Genomic DNA, 23,692 nt, shown 5'->3' with positions numbered 1-23,692 from the left:
AATTTTTGGTTTAGTTTTGGTTGGTTATAAAAACCTTGAGCTACAGTTCTTTCACTACAGTATTAATAGTTGAAAAGCTGATATGCTGTTGTTATTGTGTTATAGCATATGCAGTATAACACTCTGAGGTCCACATATTGACACCTGTGAATGACCAAATCGAAAGCTTTGAAAGCTACTGACTTGCAGGCACCTGTTTGAAACACAGCAGGAAGTGGCAAGACCATCCTAGAGCCTGTCACTATCTTATAAATTCCTGGCAGCATGATTAAAAAGTGTGATTTGGTAGGTTGCCATGGGTGCTCAGTTTGGATCCAGGTAATCCAACAGCTCACCAAACCATCAGCTGAGCTGTACATCCCTCTGAGGCTTCCTCTGCCTCAGATCTGGACCAGACCGTAACAGGGGAGTTACCTGATGGAAACTTTACTTTAAGTCTTATTTCTTTGAGAACATTTGCCATCAACCACCAAGGTATACCATAGCTTCACCGGGAGAGACTCTGCAGCCCTGCCTGTATTGCTTAATTGTGCAGTTTCTCTAACCAAGAAAGTAAGGAAGTATATTGTTCACATATGCATCAAATGGGGCCTCACTGGAAAATGAACCCAGGATGTATGTCATATCATATATCATCATCACACGGCATCTGCCATGCGGTTTTAACACACGGCAGATGCCATGTGGGCTTATCGCATTTTGTTTGTGATAAACCCACACGGCATCTGCAAATGGAATTTGAAGTACATTTTTAGCAGCATGTGCACATGCATGTGTGGGATCACGAAAGAACATAAATATTTAGGTTTAATTTTTCATGTTTTTGGAATCAGTGAAGTCATTGTTCCCTGGGCTGGGAAGCCCGCTCTTTTCCGGGCAAACTCTAGTGTTACCAGAAAGTTTTTCTCTTCCCAGCTGGTCTCGGTCGTCAGCCAGGCGCTCTTAGTCGCTCAGGAGACACAAGGCCTGAGCTCTCCTTCTGAGGGCCCAGCGCCAAACCCTGAGCCCAGATCCATTTTTCACCCTCTTGTTGCTCTGGCTGTAGATATAACACCTGGTGGTGATGACAGCTACTGACAGTCTAAATCTATTATCAAGACTTCCAGTTTAACAGCATCACCAATCTGCTGCTTCGTTTAGCTTCCTTGGTCAACACCTCTATGCTAATTTTAAACTGCCTATTTTCCAGCCCTTTTTTCCCCTTTCCAGTATAGCAGTTTTCATCCTCTTTTGCACTAAAACACAGCAGATGCAGTGAAAGGCCCGCTATAAAATAAATAATCATTTTGAACCGTGAATCATCCAAAGCTACTCTTTAAGAATCCAGGAATAAAAACATGGAACTGGAAATGAGCAGATGAGGTCCCCTTTAAGGGTCATTAACTTCCACTTACACCCACCATAAATTAGCTTTGAACTGGTTAAAAGCAAATATATTAAAGGCCAATAAAAGGGATGTGAGCATCGTTAGTTTTAGTGAAACCAAAAAGCATTTTATCATTCATCAGGCCATCAAAAGAGTTGCCCGTGTGCAGATCCTGCAGGAAATTGAACCTCATAGCTGAAGAAAGGAAAAACAAAAAACATCAACAGTCACTTCAGAGGTCAATAAGAAATATCAGATACCTGAAAAACTGAACACTAATATGGGCAAATATAGGTAATAGTTATATGTCTATTATTTTTTATTATTTTTATCTGTGTAAAAGTCACTTTTTCAAGAGTGACCTGATGAAAAGATCTTTTAACAATGACAAACGTAAACAGTCACACAAATACAATGACACACAGTACAAGCGACCACAGACCACAGAAAAAGACGTTTGTTATGGCCAGTAAAATAAATAGTGGTTTACTCCGTGCAGCGAAAGTAAGGTGCAAACAAACTCAGTGACATTGAGCGGCTTCAACCAAGGTCATGTGACATAACTGCTGATGACGCAAAGTAGGTTCAACTTTTCATGCCAAGAGTTTGATGAACTACCAATGGGTGCAGCTGGTTGGCAAATGAGGGGCCAGTAAATGCGTTTAATGGTTACCTGAACAACCAGAGCCTTTAAATTTGCTCACAGTAACTAATTCTGATTGCAGTACTTTTGAGCACCTGTATTTTTTGCAGCAGAGCTTTTTGGGGGGCAAATATGTGGAAAATACAGTAAGAGTGATGGTCATGTTGATTATGGTTTTTACACTACAGCCGTAAAAGCCTCATGGGGTTTTGCCATCACTCTGCTGGGCGGGTGGGTGGGCAGGCAACGTGGACATCCAAGTTTATGAATGCAATAACTTGAGAATGAGGTGACGTAGGAGTTTCAAATTCATACCACAGGGGTAAGGTGTGTCACAGGTCCACGATTGTTACACAGGTGTAAGACTCTATGGAGAAGAACTGGACTGAGGATATGAGAAAGGTGTGAGTGTTGATTTATGGGGCTGCTTTTGTTAAACCTTCATGATAATTATGAGGAGATGCTTAAATTCATTGGGTAGATTTTTGAACTTAAATGGCTGCAGTTACACTGGGATCCGATGACTTTGAAAGTCTGAATTTTTCCAAATGGCGCCCAGCCGAGTTCATTGTTTTATTTCAACATGTTTGTCCTTACAACACATCCACATAAAGTTCACGAGTATCCAGATTATGATATCTTGGCGTCTGCTGCAGTTCCATTATTTTTTTATGTTTCTTGTGGATGTGCAATAGCAAATCCACTAACTGCCAGCAAACTGTGAGCAAGAATATATAATTTGCTGTAGGAAACATCCCTCCAGCCACAGCCCTTGATGCTCTGCCAGGCTCTTCCTACCTTTCCTCTCCCAGTCAGCTAGCTCCAACCGTGGGCCCCAAACCTGGACTTGCACACCCGAGCTCACCTCTAGCGCCAGTCCTTGTCGCTCTCCAAAGCCCTGCTCGTCTATTTTTAGCTGTGCTGCGCCTCATGCCGGCGTGGCTCCACTGTTTGCCTAGTGTGTGGTGTTGTGACAAGGGCCCGCATGGGAGCCGTAATGATACAGTGTCTCTGTCTGCCTCCCGGTGCTCAGATAGAGATTGTTTAAACAGTATCCTGAGCCGGGGACGGGTCCCATGACAACTCCATAAATATTTACCAGCAGCAGCCACGCCGCTTCACTTGAGGAAAGCTTGTCTGCAGGCTACCTCTGCAATGTTTTTCTTTTGCCCCGTTTTTCCATTGTCACTCGAAACTGTAGTGTGTGTTGTTTTGGTGATTTCCTTTAGATGTTGTTGATGCCTTTTTTTCCCCTTCTTTTGAGAAAAGTGTTTTTAGTAGTGGCTGGGTTTTTTCCGCCTTTACACGTCATCATCCTGCTGGAATGTCAGGATGTCCTGTATGTTAGCGCTACGCTGGATGTACACACGTTGGCCTCTGTGGTAAACACATTAAAAGAAACACTGCGGTCCAGTTCACTCAAGTTCAGCCTTACAGCTTGAAACTTTGTTGCCTATGTTACAAATACTTCTTCATTAAACACCTACAAATTAAAAGCATTTCACCAATGAACTGCTGCAGTCAGCCCTGTCAGGATGCGTCACACAAAAGTTATTTACAAGGGATTGCAAACTGTGGCGGTGTCCACAAGTGAAAGTTGGAGATACATTTGAGAGCAAGTGCTCATGTATGCTCATTAGTGGTTGTTTCTTTGGGTTACTTAAACTTGTCTGGTGTGTGAAGGAAGCTAAAATCATGTTACAAGCTGCAGCTTGCATGTTTAAGGGTTGGAGTAACAAAGCCAGAGACGCTAAAAATTCCTTTGCTACTATTACTCCTGCTGCTACTAGTGTCAGTTTTTTGCTTAGATTTAAGTGATTGTGCAGTATTTATTGCTTTTTAATGAGTTACCCGTCACGGTTCGAGTCACGTTAATTTATTTAAATGTTTAGAAAGTGCTGGATACTGCAGGAAACTGCTAGAATATTATGTAAGAAATAATTATAGGCTGTATTGTTGGTGCTGGTTTCACGTCATGCTTTCATAATTTGTCATAATGATTGTGGTTTGAAAAAAAAGTTCAGTGTAATTAATCCTGCAGAAATCCTGAGCACAAATAAACAGAGGAACAAATTCTTAATAAACTGGTTAAATGGATAGCTTACAGTTTATTTCTCTCACTCTCTCATAGATGATGGAAAGATCTTTCACGGCAGCGGAGTCGGAGATGCTTTTGGTCCTCGCTGCTTCAAAGGTGACATCATGGGCTGCGGCATCATGTTCCCACGAGACTACATCCTGGACGGGGAAGGTGAGAGGAAAGCTGCAATTACACTGTCACTCATTAAAGAGGTTTGTTTGTCCTGAACACACCTCCGTGATTGTATCGATGCCGTCATCTAAGCTGGTTATTTAAATAAACGAGTGAAACAATTGCTTGACAGTATTTTTTAAGGGCAAGAATCAGGCGTGCAGAAGGCGACTGGTTCACAGTCGTGTACCTGTTCCAGTCTTAAACATTCCAATTTCGTGCATTTTTTAGGTAACAGAATGCACAAACAAATGCACTTATTGCCACTACAGAATCAGATCTGTTTTTGATGTTTTAAGGCAGCGGTCTCCAACCTTTTTTGCGCCACTGACCGGTTTATGCCCGACAATATTTTCACGGACCGGCCTTTAAGGTGTCGCGGATAAATACAACAAAATAAAACTAGTACCGGTACCGAAAAAAAGAAGATTTATTCATAACACACGTGAAAAGACCCAGGAAAACCGCGTTAACGATAAAAATGTTAACAAAATAACGCTGAAAACTGATAAAAACCCTGAAAACCATACATTTCACACCTGAGCCTCTCGTGGCCCGGTACCAAACGACTCACGGACCAGTACCGGTCCGTGGCCCGGGGGTTGGGGACCGCTGCTTTAAGGGGCTCAGGATCTCAGCCAGTTAGTGTAACTGTTTGGCAGACAGAGATTCATGTTGACTGAATCTTTTAATGATATTATGAACTGCTGCTGATGAAATCCCATATTAGATTATTTTCCCACTCAGGTTTGAATGGTGAACCCCTCTTTGTGTCTGTTTTTGCACCCTATCACACTGTTGATCTTTTGCAATTTAATTTCAAACATTATAAGATTTCTGCTGTTATTAGTTTTACAACTTCTATATTTTGTTATATTCTCAGTTCTTCTTACTGTACCATTTTCATGTAAAAAATATCAAATTATTCTTTTTTCTAAACTTTGCATTTAATTTTTATTTACATTTTGTTCAGTTTCCCAGGATTTTTGTATTTACTGCGATTAAGGAATGTGTTGCACGTGAAAGAAATAATGTTCAAACTTACAAGTGGCCTCAGACAGCAGCTTATGTCATCTAACCATATCTGTCTCATCACACTGTGTTACCTGACCTTAGGTTTTATTAGGGAATGACTGTGAAGTACAGCAAGCTGCAGCCTCTTCTTAACCCCACAGTGTGTGCTTTGTCGTCAGGGGAGACAGATGACTGGGATCGACTGGACATCCGCCCAGGTCACGCCAGCGTCCAGAATGTTCTGTACCTGAATGATGAGGAGGAGGAGGAGGAGGGGGAGGATGGAGAGGAGGCGGGAGAACAGGAACAGGAGGGCAGGAAGGTCACGGTGAGGAACAGTTTTAAACACAACACAACCTTGTTTAATTTTTGCTGTATATATGTAAGGTGAGGTATGTGTGTTCAGGGTCTTTGGCCTGGGGCGGGGGGGGATATTCAGTGCTGCCCTTGGTTAATGAACCCCAGTGATACTTCTTGTGAAGAACAGATAGAATAGCAGAGCTCTGTGCTGATGCAGGTGCAACAAAAAGCTTTCGCGGTTTTTTCCGGTACCTTTTGGAGCAGTTTAAGTAGTAACATCCCCGAGGATTGTACCGAGGTTTTGGTGATTGAAGTGTGATGCTCAATCATCCAGGTAAGGGAATCCCAAAAATAGATTCTGTTCATCTGGAAGTAGCGTTTGCAGTGGGAGAAATGTTTTATCACTCATTCAGTCTGAGCTGACTGCAGGTTTCCCCAACCTTATAAACAGTACATTTGCTCAATGATTGAAACTAGCACCACTGACGAACAACGGGCTGTGAGGTCAGTTTCTTGATCATTAATATGCAAATTGTCATGACCTTTGATCAACAGCCACTGATCAATGACAATTGACCAATGGCCATGAGTTGGGGAATGGCTGCAATCACAGCATTGTAAGATGGCGAAAGATGTACCCTTAGGCCCACTCCTCGATTCAGAGATGGTCTTTCCCTTTTCCTTGACTCTCCGCTCAAACCAGCGTTCCTCCCTGTCCATGATGTGTGCGCTCAGAGTGTCCACTGTCCTGTAGGTGTAAATAGACTGCAGAGTCCTGGCCTGACGAGGTAGCTCTTCTGTGTTGTGCCATCCGCTTAGCCAGAGGTTGTTTGGTTTCCCCGATGTATAAATCACGGCAATTCTCCTGGCACTTAACAGCGTACTCTATGCTACGCTGTTTGTGTCGGGGGACCCGATCCTTGGGGTGGACCAATTTTTGGTACAGTGTGTTTTGGGGTTTAAAAGCCACAGAGACAATGTTTAGAGAAAATGTGTCTCCGTCGATACTCCTGACACATATTTCAGGAGTATTTCATATGCCATTGATCTGTGGTTGTTGATCAGTGGTCATGGCAATTTGCATATCAAAACTGACCTCACAGCCCGTTGTTCGTCAGTGGTGCTAGTTTCAGTCATTGAGCGAATGTACTGTTTATAAGGTTGGGGAAACCTGCAGTCAGCTGACACTGAAGAAGTCACTTGGATGAGTGACGAAATGTTTCTCCTACGTCCAGATGAACAGACTCAAGTTTTTGGGATCTTTGAGGAGCACTTCTCGTGCTCTGGTTTCTCCGACTATTGACTAACATGTTAGGTTAAAGCTGCCTCTATCAGCCCATTAAATTCTTGCAAAAGAGATTATTAATCCAAAGAGTTTCACTTCCTGGTTAAACAAATAATAAATGAAGTACAGGTCAAGACCTTTGCACATAGACATTAACTAGCTTGATTTGAGCCTGCAATTCAATGGAACAACAGGCTCATTTAGTGCTTTTACAGTTTTTCGCTTCACTTTAATAAACAATCAATAAACATTTCATATTACGTTCTTACAAATATTGTAATTTACCCTTTTTACTTTTATCTCACATCCGTGCGTGTACTTGTACAGAGTATATTTTCCACTTTCTTTTTCCACTTCTGTATTTTCTTCTCAAGTTTGCTCTTAAATGCCCTAAAGTGTTAAATTGAACTTGTTTATACCTGCAGACATCCTTAAGTACAGTAATGGAAGATGACCGTGGGTGCTGGGAGGAGTTTTTAGATCATGAGCTCTGCTGCAAAAGCTTGGTATTGTGCCTGTGATTGCCTGAGCATTCATGCTGCTATACATGATTTATCACAGCTATGATGTTTTCCACTTGCCAGCAAGAACCATAGAAGTCTGAACAAGTATCCAAAGTCAGCATTGTTGCAGTAAGATCTAAATTAATGTTGATTCTGGGAATTAAGAAGGCGGTATATACTTGTTTGCGTCTGATTTCACATGTCAACCAGCCACTATGGGAAACCAACTGAATGTGTAAATGTGAACACTGAGGTGGTGACCATCTTTGAGATAACGCATGACCTCTCACTAGCTAGACTTCCTGTCCCAAATTCCTTTTGTAAGTGCAGATCCCGAGTCATGAAAATCGATCTTTTGGCAGCATCACGAGAGGCAGAGAGAGCTGCAGCAGATAGTTTGGCTCCAAATGGATTACATGAAGACGCAGAAAATGCTGAGACAAACTAAAACTTCAGAAGAGTTGTGACAAACTCTCCAAGATGCTAGAGGAACAAACAACCTACCCTCTTATACACTGAAAAATGCTCGTCTATATTGAAGATAACTGATTATAAATTAGATGGTGGCCACTGCAAATATTGATTTTCTTTTTTCTATTTACAAGAAACCGAGGTACTTAAAATCCTCCAGTCGGAAAGCAACTCGTCCACGACCCGGGCACTTCATCCTTTTTCCGGCTGAGGAAAAGGCTAGGTAGTGACCGAAAGAATGAGATGGTGGATACAAGTTGAGGAAATAGGCTTTCTTCTTAGGTTGGTTGGCCTATCTCTTAGAGATGGGGTAAGGAGTTTAGACATGCAAGCAGAGAGAGGCTAAGAATAGAACCGCTACTCCTAAACATCAAAAGGACTCAGTTGAGGTCGTTTGGGCATGTCCTACCTGGAGAAGGCCCGGGTTAGACCAAGGGCACGCTTGAAAGATTAGCTGGGCTTCTGTGCTCAGGCTGCTCCCCCTTTGACCCGGGCCCCTAATAAGTGTGGATGGGTGTGGGTAGTGCAATTCCTTTAAAGTAAATTGGCTCTTGTTCTCCAAAAACCATGAAAGGTCAGTAAAATGAAAGCTTTTCTCAACTCTGAGGCGAGTGATTGAGCTGCCTCCTGTGGGGTTCCCTTATTCTTCGCCGCCGCCTTCTTCCCCAGCCTTTTCTTTATTGCCACCTTCCTCGCCACGACCTTCTTTGTCTTCTTTTGGTGCATTGCTGCCTCCTCTTCTTTGGTGGTTGTCACCAAAAATGAAGGATTCTCCACTTCTCTGCTATTTTGAGGTTGCTCAGTATTACAGGTCTTCCTGAACCACTGCCGCCCTGCCAAAGTTATTATGGTTAAACTAAACTACTAAACTAGACCGTTGAAAAAAAATAAACTGAAACAGTTTTGTGAACTTGAAAGTACAAATAAAAAAAACTAAAATTATAGAGGAAATGTTCTGGGATTTCTGATTTTTGTTATTACAAACTAATTAGGGATTGATGGATCTTGTGATTGAGGCTTTGGATGTCTACAAGACAGATCTTCACTGGTTTTCTTCAATATACAAAACTACAAAATACAAAACTATAATAACTCTGCCGTCCACTTCAGTAGACTTTCTACATTATTGTGTTTTTGACCTAATCTCTCTTTCCATAACATTTCTTTCTTTTCTTTAATGAATTTGCTTCATAATGAAAAACATGCTTTACTGATGTTTTCTTATCATGAATAAAGTAGTCTCTATGTCCAATCCAGAGTCTGCTAATTACGAGTTTGACTCTTCTATTGATCACTATGTTTCTTGATATTACAAAAATTTTATTTTGCACTGAATATAAATTCCTCCCTGTTGTACTGCTGTCCCAGTTAAGTTGACACTCTCCATCTTTGTCCTTATGGATAATTTAATATTTAATTCTGTGTGAGCTTTTTTGATCGTGACTTTTACCAGTTTGTTCGACCTCTCGTTGCCCGGAATCCACACATGTGCTGGAACCCACATAAGTGCTATTCCCTTCCTGTGTCCTTGGCACCGGAGCGCTCCGCTCCCTGGCCTTAAGTACTCTGGCCTAATTGCTGAGGAGAATCAGCTACACAGAAAGGTGGCACCTAAGGCTGGGAAGAGTTGAAGACACACCCACAACGGCAAAATCACAGCAGCCCCTGCTCGAGCCGTATCAGTTAGGTTTTTAAAAAAAAAGGTAAAAGTGGCAGCTGCCACTTCTTTAAAGAGCTGCTTGCTTGCTTAGCTGACTTTTCCCTGGTGAATAGTCTGAACATCATATGTGCTACAGACACAAAATATGCTTCCAATTGAAATATATCCAGAGTCACAAAAAATGAGTATTCAAGTCCATGAAAATAACATATAGATTGCTTTTTATTGTGTGTGTGCGACTTCTTTACATTTTGCTATCAGCCCTGACGGCCCTGCTTGCCATCTGGGAATCACTCTAATTTAGCATAAATCAGTGGCTCTCAGTTTTTGGGTAGCGGACAATGAGATGGAAAAAAAGGAGGTGAAACAAGGGGGAATAAATACGTGGAGCGGTGGGGGAAGTGAACTAGTGATTGAGACCACAAAAATTTCAGCAAAGTGTTTAACAAACCCATAAAGCAAATGAGAATTAAGACTACACAAACTTCTTTTTGCCACTAGAAGAGTCACCACCTGCTGGCCACTGGAAAGAATGCAAGTTTATTTAAATATACATTAGGTTCACTTTTCAGACCCGCAGGCTATTCCTGTCTCCGTATAATAATTGAATACAGCTTTGGAGAATTTTCTTTAAGTAACCGAGGCACAAATCATGTGTAGTGTTTTGGATTGTTGATTGTTGGTGAAATTTCTGTGCATATTTTGTTAAAACCTACCCTGAGGACTTCAGCGTGTATATCCATGAAGCTTAAAAAATGCAGAGTAGGTTTACATATTATAAGAGTTAAAGCATATATGTCCTGTATTTTTTTCTCGAATGTATTCCTCCTCGTCTCCTCTGCCCTTCACTCTCCTGTTCGTGACTCAATGTCCCATTTTATGTGGGATTGATACAGAAAAAATGTCCCACATTTTGATTGGTTCTATTTTTAAAAGGTTGAACACATTTTACTAGAAATGGGTGGCGCAAAGACGACTAAGAGACAGAAAAGACCCAGAAATACACTCATCTGCCACTTTGTTGCGTAAATCTTGTCAGGTTGTCCTTTCAAAGCTGCCCCAATTCTTCATGCATTCCTGGGAGATGTTGGTCCATACAGACATGATAACGTCACGCAGATGCTGCAGTTTTGTTTGGTTGCACATCCATGATGCGAATCTCCCATTCTACCACATCTCAAATGTGCTGTATTGGATTGAGAACTGGTGACTGCGGAGGCCATCTGAGTACAGTGAACTCATTGTCCCGAGCTTTGTAATACATCATCCTGCAGGAAGTAGACGCAGACGACGGGTACGCTGTGGTCATGATGGAATGCAACAACGTTCAGGTCGGCTGTGGTGTCTCCACCATTACAGCATCAGCCTGAACCGCTGATAAGAGGCAGGATTGATTTCATGTTGCTTTTGCCAAATTCTGACCCATCCATCCAAATGCAGAAATCAAGGCTCATCAGACCAGGTGATGTTTCTGTTGTCTACTTTTTGTGAGCCTGTGTGAACTGTTGCCTTAGATTCCTGTTCTCAGTTGACAGGAGTACACCCTGCGTGGTCTTCTGCTGCTGTAGCAAAACAGCTTAAGGATCAGTATGTTGCACGATCAGAAATGGTACTAACAAGTGGTTATTTAAAGTTGCTGTTGCTATCTTATGAGCTCAAAGGAGTTTGTTAATTCCCCTCTCACATCTGGCAACAACAAGGCTTTTTCATCAAGATAAATGATGCTCACTTCAAGGAGGAGCATCACTATGGCATAAATGCAAGTCTGTTAAATAGTTAAAGCATCTAATATGTCAGTTTTTGTTTCTGGGTACAAACGTTTATGTTTTCCCTGTATCCAAAGAATTTTTATTTTTTTGTTAGACTCGTTGTCTTTTTTAATAAGGATTACCAAAGGTTTATTAAACCTAGCAACAATCATGATGTGTAAACATCTGGTCAGCGGTGTAAGGCGGTGCATGGAGGAGATGTATGTGCAAAACCAAATCAAGAAAACAGTGGTGCTGCGGCAGTAGACGGCGCAGACACCGTCACAGGAGCGGAGACGGGGTGTGATTTGAGCCCTGAGCACTTGCCAGGTGTTCCTCATTTCCTGTAGTCTCCACCATCACACAAGAAACTCCTGCAAAAAGCCCTGGAACCGTAACAGCACGTCTCACGTTGTCCCACCAAAACGTCCTCTTTGTCCCTCGTTTGTGTTGTATGAATCTGGCTGCTCAACCTCTAACCTGCGACTCCATCTCAGTACACCATCTCGATGATGGTCGTGTTCTGTTTTGGTTCCTCTCCCCTCTGAGTGCATCTAAGGAATTAAGACATCCTTCAGGATGAGATTATAGAGAAATGATGGCACATTGGTGCTTTCCTTGCTGCATTAGCGCCACCTGTTGATCAGTCGAGCAGTGTGAACCAAGAGAGAACCGTTAGAAAACATTCCTGAGGAGAAAAATATCTCTCCTCAGCGTTCAAAAAAACTCCTCGAGGTACCTTTAACCTATTTATTTTCTGGCAGCTCTTCACGGAGCGCACTTCGCAGCGGGATCTCGGTCATTATTTTATATTACTTACAACAGCAGAAACCGCAGCGACTTGCCTCACAATGATTACTTTCATATTCGTGTGTAGCACGGCTCCTGTGGGAGCCATCGCCGCGGCCTGCATATTGCAACCCACACGCGTGCGCCGTCTCACCACGCCTCACTGTAATGTGCACCCAGCAGCTCTCTGTACACTCTAACCATCTAACCACTTCATGTTCCAACTGTTGTTTTTTTTATTGTTTTAATTACTGCAGTTCTTTACTCTGTCTTGACTCGTAGCTGCTCGGCTTGCTCGCCTGCACCGTTGTGCAAGTGGAGGCCGAGAGGTCACCGAGCGGGTGTGAGCACGTAAAACGCAAGTGGGTGAGAATAGAATGGCGTAATCCATGGATCTGTCAGTGTTTACTCAGCAGGACACGTTTAAGTCTCAATGCACCGCTCCTTAACGTTACACTGCACCGCCACGCCGCTGTTGTTCAGGCTAACGAAGTATGTTTCCCTCAGCCTTCATCTCTAATTAAATAGGCTAAGCCGTTCTTTTTCGAGTGGGTGGTACAGTAAATGTTTGATATGTGACTCAGTCTGATTTTTAGAAGACGCAAACTCGCCAGTACTTTGCTTGTTGGTTTAGTGTTTCGGTATTTGCTCTCAGACTTGGAAAGAAGCCCTCGGTATTAGGATTGAAAAGCTTGTTGATGTCCTTTTGAGAGCAGCTGGATAATGTTTGATCACTTGCTGATTTAGTAGAGACATGTACTGTAAACACTGACCCCCCCCTCATCGAGAATCCAGACATTACCCTGTCACCCATTTGTTTAACGATATTTCCTAACTGGACATAATTCCTGTTTACAACTGGCACGCTGCGTGCTCTCAAATTTTAGTATCGCGATTATGTGAAGACTTTCCTTTCGCGACCAATTATTCGAGCGCTCCATCAGCAAAAGGCTCACGTTTGTGTGTGTTTTAACTGTTTGATGCCCTGCAGGTGTTTTTCACGAGGAATGGGAAGCTCATGGGCCGGAGGGAGATGGTCGTCCCTCCTGGGGGCCTGTACCCCACCGTGGGGATGCTGAGCAGCGGCGAGAAGGTGAAGGTGGACCTGCATCCCCTCAGCGGATGAGCCTGGGACTCGTGACGCCTTGCAAACAGCCGACTGCGCTGTAGAGCTCACAAACGGTAGCCTAGCATGCTACTAACACTCGCCAGAACGCACTCACTTCAGCTGCACTCATGCACATCGCTGTCGTCTTCCTTCCCCGACTTTTATTTATAAGACTTGTACATTTCACAGCCGTCATGGCAGACGGCCAGCCTCGTGGCTGTAAAGAAGCAGTGACAGGTCCTACGTGGGCTGTGTAGGTTACAGAGTACTTGCTGCAGGAATACACGGCTGCACCTCAAAGCGAGAAACTCCAGAGAGACATTTAACTGTTAATTCTATGCAATCTGCACTGCTGTCGTCCTCTCCTCTAACCTCCTCCTGCATGCAGTGTGTGTCTGTAATACTGAGCTGTTAAATCCCTCTCATGAGGTCTGGCACACTTAGTTTATTTCATTTGTCACAACCCCAAGCAAAGCAGAGCAAGGCCAACAGTTGTGCCGAGTCAGAGCTCGTTCGCAGTTTATGTGTCAGGGAATAGACACCCCCTCCTCTTCACCTCCTCTCTCCTTGCCACTCTCCTTTTCTTTGTGTCTCTCACTCTCTTTCCCAACCTCTCCTCATCCTCTCTCTGGGTGAGGGTGCCCTCCTCTGAGCGATCGGAGACCTGCTGTTGCCCCACCTCGCTCGCTGCTCTCCCAGAGCTGGCTGCAAGTCAGCAGTGGATCTGTCTCAGACGTGCATTAACATTCATTTTTTTGCTTTTTGTTTTTTTGAATCTGAATTATTGCAAGTACGGTAAACACAACCAAACATAAGACGCTGCCACTGAGCAGCACAGACGTTTCCTCAGAGCGGACGAAGAGCTTTTTGAGTGTTTTGTAGTGAGATTACAAATGAAAATATATATAAAAAACATGTCAGGTATATTTTCTATGAGGAATCTGTGAAATATACTTTTCAGTTTATCTTCTATGTCAGAAGTTCAGGGAATGCGATTTGTTGCACTTATGTGAAAGGGAAGCTGTTAAGGGAACACATGCACACAGCGGGTGGACAAAATAACAGAAATAAACAGTGAAATGCTGCCTGATGCGACACAACACACTACAGCCATAACAATAACCGCAAACCTAACAATAACCACAAATAAAACACCTCTGAAAGGAAAAGCCAACTCTGCAAACCTCACACACAAGCATCAGGCGCAGGGCTGTTGGATTCGATTGCATCACACTGTACTGTAATGTAATATTTTTGTACTCCTTCTGCATGTTTGCCCACTACATGAAGAATTATTCAGCATCTTCATTTTCTTTCCCTCAAAGTTTTGAGTGATATCTTTCGAAACAATCTGCTAGTTTCTCTCCCTTTGTGATGTAATATTAACTATATTGATGTTTATTTGCCGTTTGTGCGACATGTCAGAAGAAAAATGTTTTGTCTTTGTGTTTGTGGCCACCAGCACTTTAACATTGTGTTTGTGTGACTGTGCAGAGAGCAGAAGCAGCACCGGGAGTCTGTGTCACAAAGTTTGATTCGATCACTTTTTCTAATTTTGTGCATCCAAATTGTTTTTTTCCCCTTCCAGTCACCGTCTAGCAATGTAATTGAATTAAATGTAATTTAATTTCTATCCTGCTAGTAAAAAAACCCGAAGCAGCAGCTTGCATCAGTTGCTCAGAGGGAGAAAAGGTCGCACTTCAGCAATATTTTTCAAGTGATAGAAGGCAGATGTGGTGGCAGACCCGACAGAGCACTAAAGTTAAAATCTGAGTGAAAGATCACTCCTGGCATTTCTTTCTTGACGGCTTGGTGCAAATCCAGGAGAATTCACTTTTGCAATCAGTTTTTGCCTCGAAGCTTTAAAAGTGTTTGTTTATCCACACACTGAATCTCTCAGACATCATAAGAAAAGAAGGGTGATGTCAACGGTTTGTCTCAGTTTATCTACTTGATAACGAAATCTTACAGTAGGACTTGAAAGAAATCAGTCAGCACAACCCTTTGAGGTTAAATTGTAAGAAAGAAATGTGTAAAATTACAGAAAAGAATGTCCTGTAATTAAAAAACAAAACAAAAGAAGTTTTATGTAATTTAATTGTTTATCTATCAGTTAATTACTTTGATGTAGTATGAATGGCTGCGAGGGAGGTCTTTATCAGTCGTAAAAGTCTGAAAACAAAAAAGAAAAAAAGGATATATAGTCCAAAACTTTTATCCTCCACTTCTTCCAAAGAAGTACAGACGGCCAGATTGGAGTTTTTGCCAGGCCGAATCTGGCCCCCGGACCTTATGTTTGACTGGATTAGTAAGCGCTGGCTATCCAAAGAGAACGAGACCCAGGTTAAGTTGCACTTTGGGACACAGACTCCGGAGCTGAAGCAATCTGTCGAGTTTGTCGGAGCTGGTTTCCACACATTTCTAATTTATGGTTAAAGGGAGAAAAGTCATCATTGTTATTCTGTATCAGCCAAATCAAACTGAATTCCTCTGCATCTTCCTATTACAACATCTGCATCCCTGTAAAATAAACATTCCTCTGCGCCTTCATAAAAGGTGCAAGCAGCAGGTTTCTTTAGCATGTACACAAAATCATCCACAGGTCACTGCAGACGGTGATGCTAGAAATCTAATGTGATGTAAAACTAATACACAGGGTTACCTATTAAATCACATCTGCTGGAGAGTGCGTGTTTGTATTTAGTCGTCACGTGTTTGTTTGTTTTAGAGCCAATGATATAAAAATGTAATCAGATATTTGTTTTTTCCTTCACATGCAGGGCTGGATAGAGACTTATAACTAAAAACTGTAAAGCTAGACAGCGCAAAGATACAAATGAGACACCGATGTGGGCGATGTTAGCCACATCTCCGTCCAGGGTTTTGAAGTCGCTTATACTGACGTTTACTCAGTTCATCAGTTTACAAAAAAAGTTATGCGGTTCAACCAAATTAGAGCTAAATGCAGTGAGAGTTTTTGTAGCGTCTCCAAACGTGTTCACCAAGAATTTATGTACCAGTTTAAAAAATAAAAAATTCTTTGCCTTGTTGAATTGCACTATAATGGCCTTGTTCAAACATGTTTAAACGTCAATAAAAGTTTCAGTAATGTAACAAAGTGATTGTTTTGATTTCTCCGTGGTGGTGGTCCATAAGTGGATTTGGTGTCACTCTCAGGTAAGTCAGTGTTTAATGAACAAGGGTAAAAATGTAAAATGTTAGTGTTACAATGAAGGGAAATGTCCTGTCCTGCCAGTAATTTTACTTTATTTTTAAGTAGTTTTATATTATGCTTCCTGAAAATGTTTTGTATTGCAAAGCTTTAATTACTTATTTGAAATATAAATCTAAAACATTATGTTGTAGTATTTCAGCTCCAGCTCCATTATTACAGTGATATACATGAATCAGTAATTATTAATCCAGTAATATAATGTTTAGTCCTGTTAAAGAAGCTCTCACGTGAATCTTGTGGAGGACGTTTTCTTTTTATCGTTCGTTTGCAGACCTGCTGCTGTGCTCGGGATCTCTGTCGGCCCCGTTTTGGCCCAGCTTTAGCTGTTGGACTGATCTCCTCACATTCGACTCTAGAATATTTTGGTACACAGAGGAGTTCATGGTCGACTCGATGACTGCGAGGTACCCAGGTCCTGTGGCTGCAAACCAAGCCCAAACCGCCACGCTGACAGCTGGTATGAGTTTGTGCTGATATGCCATGTTTGGTTTTTGCCAAATGGGCACTGAGCATTATGGCCAAACATCTCCGCTTTGGTCTCTAAAGAGGCATTGTTCCAGAAGTCTCCACTAAGCCGTGCTGCCGTGTTCTTTTTTTTCCTCCTGGCAGCCACACTTGTAGCTTTTGCTTTTTCAGTTTTCTGCTCCTGGGAAGATTGACAGCAGTCTTGAATGTTTTTCACTTGTTTCTCAGCATAAGATGATGCACTTCAGATTGTTTGGTCAAGTGACTGATTAGTATCTGACTGCTACTTACACTCTTAATGGGAGCAGTAAGATGTACTTTCCTCATAACTGCATATGATCCTGTACAATGAGAACCTTTCAATAAGGCTGCTGCTTTAGTTTAGATTAAAACTTTCATTTAAGAGTCTAAATTCCTTGTTTGACCACTTGTCAAAAGTTCTTGTAGCGTGCTGCTTTTTCACGTAACCTCAGGGATGCACCTGGAGCAGCTGCACTGCGTTATGGCTCTAAAGCAGATCGCTTGTAGTCCCACCAGACCCACCGCAGTGAGTTTCAGACACTTCCCAGAAGTGGCAATTCACACTGCACCACTTTAAACGGTGCCAGGTCTTGTTTATTTTCCCCCCCAACTGACGCCAGGTCAAGCTGCAAAGAACAGATGAGGAGGGTCCAAGGGGAGTCTGGTCAGATTTCAAAATAAAAGACCCCATGAGAACTTAATGTGTGTGAGGTGCACATAAACATGAAAATAATACCAGTTTTTAAACAGTGGTCCCTTTTTATTTGTGTATGTATATATTTCTTTTATTGTGTTTCAGTGATAGTTTTCCTGGACAATGAACTCCTAATTCAGGCTAGTGAAGTCATTCTTGCATGATTAGGATCTTAGCTTTTGGTCTGGGGTACAGATGCAGAAGACTGTAGGAGGGGAGTTTCTCTAGCTATTCCCATCTGCCTTTGACACTGCTTTGTCTTTCCCGCTTATAGATGCCATTACAAGGCTAACTAGGATTTCTGTGATATGTCTGAATAATATGAAACCAAATAAAACATCAGCCAAACTTTAATGCGAAATTACAAAAGTACATCACAGTTTTTGAAAACAATCTTAAGCAGTATGTCAAAAGATACTCAGAGTTTATTTATACAGTAGCGGGTCAGGCTGTTTGGTCCCCTGGCTTAAAATGTTACAATAATCATGTCCAGTTTTAACTTGTCAGAAGTGGAAACAAATGATCATTAGTCTCTTACAGTTCAATGCGTTCATGGTTACATATGTGACAAATTAAAGGGAAAAAACAAAAACCTAACCCACGCAGTGAGAGGTGGCTGTGTGCTAGTCTGGGTCCACCTGTAACATTTCCATCCTGGTGGAAGTCTTCTTCTGGGTGACAGTGCCTCCACCTGGACACGAGGGCTCACAGTGGTTTGAGGGTGAAAATAAAGTTACTCATAGGCTGCGGCTTTCACAATCAACACATCTCAAGCCAAATGAACGCCTATGGGAGATTCTGAACAAGCGTTTTAGACCGTGCTCTCAACTCGCTCACCATTAGGCTACCTGAGTCAATGCCAAGGTGCATTAAAGCTGTAGGTTTTTCCTTTAACTGTCATCCATCTGTGGGATCAAGAACTCAAAAGTCACAGCTGGATTCTTCTTAGAAAAGAAACCAAACTTATTATTTTCTACTTTGAAAAGTTTCTGAATTAAGACAGTCACAGCTGAGCTGCAGTCTAATAAGACCGTGCAGTCGGTTTCTCATGACAGCAGTTTGATAATGAAGCATCCGATGAAAATACAAAATTACAAAAGTCGCGTACACAAAAAAAAAATAAAACATCTGTTCTGTGACTCATAACATTTGGGTTAAAAATATTTATTTAAAGGGGAATCATTTTAAATATCTTTTTTTTTTTTTAAATTTGATTATTCTAAATGTCGTGAAAGAGGCACGAATAAAATTCACTCTGGACACGGCTGCAACTTTATATCAAGAAGAGAAGAAGAAACTGTCTGAAAAAGGAGGAATGGCAGAAGATCAGTTAAGCGTCCGTGGATGTCGTCGTTTTGGCCGAGAGCAGAAAATTCACTTTATACGTCCCCTTCTTCCTCCTCTTCTTCCTCCTCGTAGTGTCGGTTACGTTTAATCAGCTCCTCCACCGTCAGCTCCTCATGCTCTTCCTCGCTGTCCCAGAAGCCCACGTCCTGAGACGACCGGCTGGCCTCCACCTCTGCCTCCGGAGAGGAGACTGCAGTCGGCTCAGTTGGAGTCTCCTGAAGTTTAGCATCTGGCATGTCTTCCTCCAGCACGCCTCCGTCTTCCTCCTCCATCTGCTCCTCCTCTTCACCTTGTCTTCCTGCAGCGTCATCGAGATCCTCCTCTGTGGGGAGATGATGGTCTGTAGCGTCTTCGCTCTTCATCTCCTCTTCCTGTTCTTCCTCTCCGGAGCTGGTGTGCACATCTACACAGCTGTCCTCGGTGGGGGTTTGGCTGTCTGACGACTGGCCGCCGTGCTGGAGGTCCATGCTGGCGGGTTCAGGACTCTGCTGCCGCTCTACCAGTGCACTCTGCTTTTTGGGCTCAGGAGCAGGAGGGCTGTCAGGTTGAGCTGCCGCGGTGAAGGGCATGCTGCGCTCCTTCAGGGGGGTGTTTCGACGCAGAACAGGTGAGCCCCTGGCTTCCTCTGGTGGTGTGGATGGGGAGTCTTCCTCTGGAGGCCACTTGGCTCTGATTGGTTTACCCGTGGAGACTACCTCCGTGTTGGCGGCAGCTCCACCGCGGCTGGGCGTGTCCTCAGGCTCAGTTTTTGGTGGCCAGGAGATCTTCAGCCTGCGGGTCTCTGTGGGTTTGTCAGCCTTCTCTGAGGAACCTTGTCCCAGAGCCTCCATGGTGGCCGTCAGGACGTTGACTTTAGCCAAGGGTGAGTCCTCCACACTGGGGCTTTCCTGGTCTGAGGGTGTGGCCGGGCTCTGGGCTGTTGGTTTGGTTACAGATGTCGGCGAGGCCTCAGCGCTCTCGTTTTTGCCCTCCCAAAGTTCCTTGTGCGGCCGGTGGCCGAAGCCCTCGTCGTAGTTTCCTTTGGCCTTGAAGAGCTGGGAGAAGTGCGGCTTGCAGTAGACGCTGTTGTGCAGGGAGGCATAATTCGCCAAACTAGACCAAAACAAAGGACAGTTTAGAGAAAACAGACCTCTTCTAAAAAGAAGTCAAAGTCTTGATCAGGAATGGTTTGAAAGAGATTGTTAACGTGGGTTCATAACAGGTTAAAATGGTACTTTTGAGTAGTTTTGAGAAAGTTATTGGATATTTTTGATGGAATAAATAGAATCAAAATAAACAGCAGAACATATCTTTAAATTCTTTAGATTACTGGGAACACAGGACCTTGAGATAAAGTTTAATTTAGAGGGTTTTTTTTCTCCAAGTAACCCTGCAGAAGAGCTTTACATGCAGTAAAATCCTTTGTAAATGTTCGCGTGGGTGTATTGTCTGACACGATCTGCCGTGGCCTCACCTGAGTTTGGTGTTGCAGTGTGAACAGCGGAAGCAGGAGCTGTGGTAAACGTTCTGGTTGGCCACGAGCCTCTCCAGAGGATAGACCGTCTTCAGGCACGATGCACAGGTCTCCCTCACCGGCAGACGGAAGTTCTGCACACGCATAAACATGATTTCCCCCCATTTTTAGTCACATATGGGCACCAACAATGACTGCTGAGCCCATCAAACCTCCCCAAAGCTACTCTGTTAAAGTCTAAGAATAAAAATAAGGAGGTGGAGATGAGTGTAGGGTGCACAGGTGTGTGTGAGGTGTAAATGTTTGTTGTGAGGGCTCACCCTGGGAGTCTTTGACTGGGACGAGTCTTTCTGATTGGAGGACGCAGGAGTGCCGGGTCCTGAGCCTGAGAGAGCAAAATAAGAATAAAAATTTTTTTAAAAAAGAAAGGCAGTAATGCAGAACCAACACTAGAGGGAGCCATCTGCATATTTGATAAAGCCCTTCCACTTACAGGATTACAAACTAAAGCCAAGGACGGACAGTTCATACCGAGACGTGAGAACCTCACTTCAACTTTTCATCACGAATTATCTGCAGAACTTACCGTTGGTCTCTGAGGTGAAAATTCTCCTGGTGTTCGGTTCAGACTCTGGACTCTGAAACGGGAGAAGAGATGTGAAAGAAACAAAACAAAAAAACATCACACACTGACACACGTTTAGATAAATGCGTGTCGAGATGAGCCGAAACTGATGCACTGGAACAAAAACACCTTCAGGCTATAAACTCTCACCATGTCCAGAGTGCACGGGGGGACGTTCTCCTTCTGCTTCCCACTGAAACCATCCAGCTGATCATCCTGAGCAAAACAAGAAGGACGAGCGGAAAGTTAACAACGGAATATAAGCCATCGGCATCACCTGCTTCATAGGAGATAAACCTACTGGGTATCACCTGTAGGGTTATTGTTAACAGAGCATCCACAATGCTGCACACTGTGTGGGACTGCAGTGTCTTAGGTATATGTGCCATTTGGCTCCAAGTAATTTTTAAGTATACAAAACAGATGTTTAAACCTATATCAGAGAGCGCAGTCACTGCCTGTTGACCAATAATGCAGCTGGTCAACAGCAACAACAACTCCAGGAAAAAGTAGGTCCACAAAAACACAATTACTACATGTGCATCGTAATCATGCAAATATCTTTGCTGGGATCACATGTAAGGAGTCATTTTGTTTCAACTTGCTTCCATTAGCTAGTTTGTCTCCAAAAATCATCCCAGAAAATACAAAATTCCCCAGTGCTCTGCCCCACGGGTGTCCATTCAGGCCTGGAATAATTCAGGAACATCGGTGTGGTGGTGATGGCACAGAGTTCACAACCCAGCTCGGCTCCACAGAGACCGATTTACACTGTTTGTTTGGAAATACTTTGGCTTTTTGTCAGCGGGCAGTGTGATTCTGCAATCTTAACTGCGCTGTCTAAATAATAAATAGGCTCGTGTTACAAGCGTCATGCACCCAAAGGTCATGCATGATTCATTTCCTGTTTCACGTCGAGGAAAAGATAACAGCTGAAGCATGTTTTTCACAGCAGGGCTCGCTCAGGCCACTGAATGTCCATCCTCTGTAACTTAACCCAATTATTTTATAATGTGAAGGTATGCAGATCTTTTAAGGGCACATTTTTTAAATTCTCTGGTTGATTTGTGTTATTTCATATTCAGCTCCAAGACAATTAAATAGGATTATTTCGAATTCACTAACCATGAATACTCCACCAATCTCACTTTTATTAGAAATTTATAAACCAGAAATGAAAGTTTCCAGTAAGGCACAAAAAGCTCACATTGACTGAAGTGGGAAGGACTTCCTGTTTGGAGATGGCTGCTTGATAGAGGGCCATCCGATCACGGAGAGGCGTGGACTCGGCGAGGCTTCCATCTGCAAAAAACACACAACACTAGAAGTTATTGCCTAACAAACACTTCAGCTATTTTAACTCATCTTTGTGTGCACATCATGTCTGAACAGTGTTTTCTGTGCTTGCTGTAACCTGCAGACGCCACTTTTTTTTGTTACAGTTCATTAATCGCTGTGAATGCAGGCTGATGACGGGAACACGGGGTCAGGAGCTGCGTGCAGCGTGGAGGGAAACTGTGGGTTTGTCTCTTCCTGTGCTCTCTTAGGCAGTGGGCTGATCACAGCGCTTACACAGCAGGCCGTGTCGTCACTTCTGAGCTTTTTCATTTCGGGGAAGGATGTAATCCATCCAGGAAGATAGCAGGAAGAGACTCTTTGTAAAGAAAAATCCCAAAGACTTTGTAAATCTGACACCGTTAACGAAGAGCTCCAGTTTACCTTTGACATAGCAGATGTCTTTCCGTTTGTTTTTCCATCGCTCATGTTTTTACTGTATGTGGTTAAAATGACTGCATACGCACACGAGGTGCCTTTTTTGGCTGTCATCACAAAAGTCAGACAGCTGCTGACACCAAAACTGACCTAAAAGAGGCCGAACTCTGCATTTATATCACATCAGGGGACTCTAATGTGACTCCAAACATTAAAACCGAAGTATTATTCACCAACTGACTGCTCTTACTGCAGACCTTCACTTCATCATTTTCCTGATACAAGCTGTTTAAAGTCAGCCTCTTTTTAAGCCAGACAGCATGATGCTCAAGAATAAAAATAATCTCTGTAAACAGAACTCAAAGGGATCTACTTGATTCTGTTTGGTCAAAACTGCTCTGCCTAGAAAGTACACTTGAGCAGGCTTGAATTAAATGCAGGTAAAGAGATTAAAATAGAGGGAGGGCATTTGCCAAAATGCGCCAGATACCTAACAGCTATTGACAATAACAAAGCTTTAAGCTCAGCAAAACAATGTGCAAAACAAAAAGCCTGGGAGCAGATATCCAAGTATTGGCTGTTGCTTCATCAGGTCACTTAAGTACCAAATAAAGTAGATGCTTATGTTACTCAGCTACAAGTAAATATCAAAACTATCACCATCATCTCAGAGTTTACCAATTTGTTAGCAGAGAGCCACGCTTCTGGTTTATACCTGAATTCTAGGAAATTAATCATCTGTCCATTTATTTATTTATTTATTTCTACCGCAGCCGTATAAGATTGATAAGACAGCTAATCATGAACCTAAACATCGAGAAGAGCAGCAACCACACGCTTCTATAAAGCTGAAGTGGACCGCAGAGTCAGCAGCTTTCGCTCTACTGAGGAGGTTATGTCACGGATTCTGGGTTTACTAAAAATGAGTCCTTTAAGGTCACATGCAGGGGCTCGTTTTCTCAGGTTTCTCCTCAGTCATTTAAAAAAGAAAAGAAAGAAAA

At 42.9% G+C, this 23,692-nt stretch overlaps 2 protein-coding genes across 4 annotated transcripts in view; one reads left to right on the top strand and one right to left on the bottom strand.

The window, feature by feature from the left end:
* spryd3 (SPRY domain containing 3) overlaps positions 1-18,752 on the top strand; it is a 77,887-nt gene extending 59,135 nt beyond the window's left edge. For both annotated transcript variants that reach the window (XM_042219284.1, XM_005918736.2), the window contains 3 exons: positions 4,141-4,260; positions 5,454-5,602; positions 13,022-18,752. In XM_042219284.1, coding sequence (XP_042075218.1) covers positions 4,141-4,260; positions 5,454-5,602; positions 13,022-13,156 — 404 coding nt within the window. In that variant the 3' untranslated portion in view covers positions 13,157-18,752. The remainder of the gene's footprint in view (positions 1-4,140; positions 4,261-5,453; positions 5,603-13,021) is intronic.
* lima1a (LIM domain and actin binding 1a) overlaps positions 17,886-23,692 on the bottom strand; it is a 28,625-nt gene continuing 22,818 nt past the window's right edge. For both annotated transcript variants that reach the window (XM_005918734.2, XM_005918733.3), the window contains exons 6-11: positions 22,186-22,280; positions 21,129-21,194; positions 20,940-20,991; positions 20,674-20,738; positions 20,354-20,487; positions 17,886-19,992 (exon numbers count right to left, since the gene is read on the bottom strand). In XM_005918734.2, coding sequence (XP_005918796.1) covers positions 18,933-19,992; positions 20,354-20,487; positions 20,674-20,738; positions 20,940-20,991; positions 21,129-21,194; positions 22,186-22,280 — 1,472 coding nt within the window. In that variant the 3' untranslated portion in view covers positions 17,886-18,932. The remainder of the gene's footprint in view (positions 19,993-20,353; positions 20,488-20,673; positions 20,739-20,939; positions 20,992-21,128; positions 21,195-22,185; positions 22,281-23,692) is intronic.

The sequence above is a fragment of the Haplochromis burtoni genome, unplaced genomic scaffold (genome assembly GCF_018398535.1).
Source record: "Haplochromis burtoni strain Fernald_Lab_line unplaced genomic scaffold, NCSU_Asbu1 Contig_31, whole genome shotgun sequence".
Lineage (NCBI taxonomy): Eukaryota > Metazoa > Chordata > Actinopteri > Cichliformes > Cichlidae > Haplochromis > Haplochromis burtoni.
Note: the sequence above shows the minus strand (reverse complement) of the source record. Positions and strands in the feature narration are given on the sequence as shown.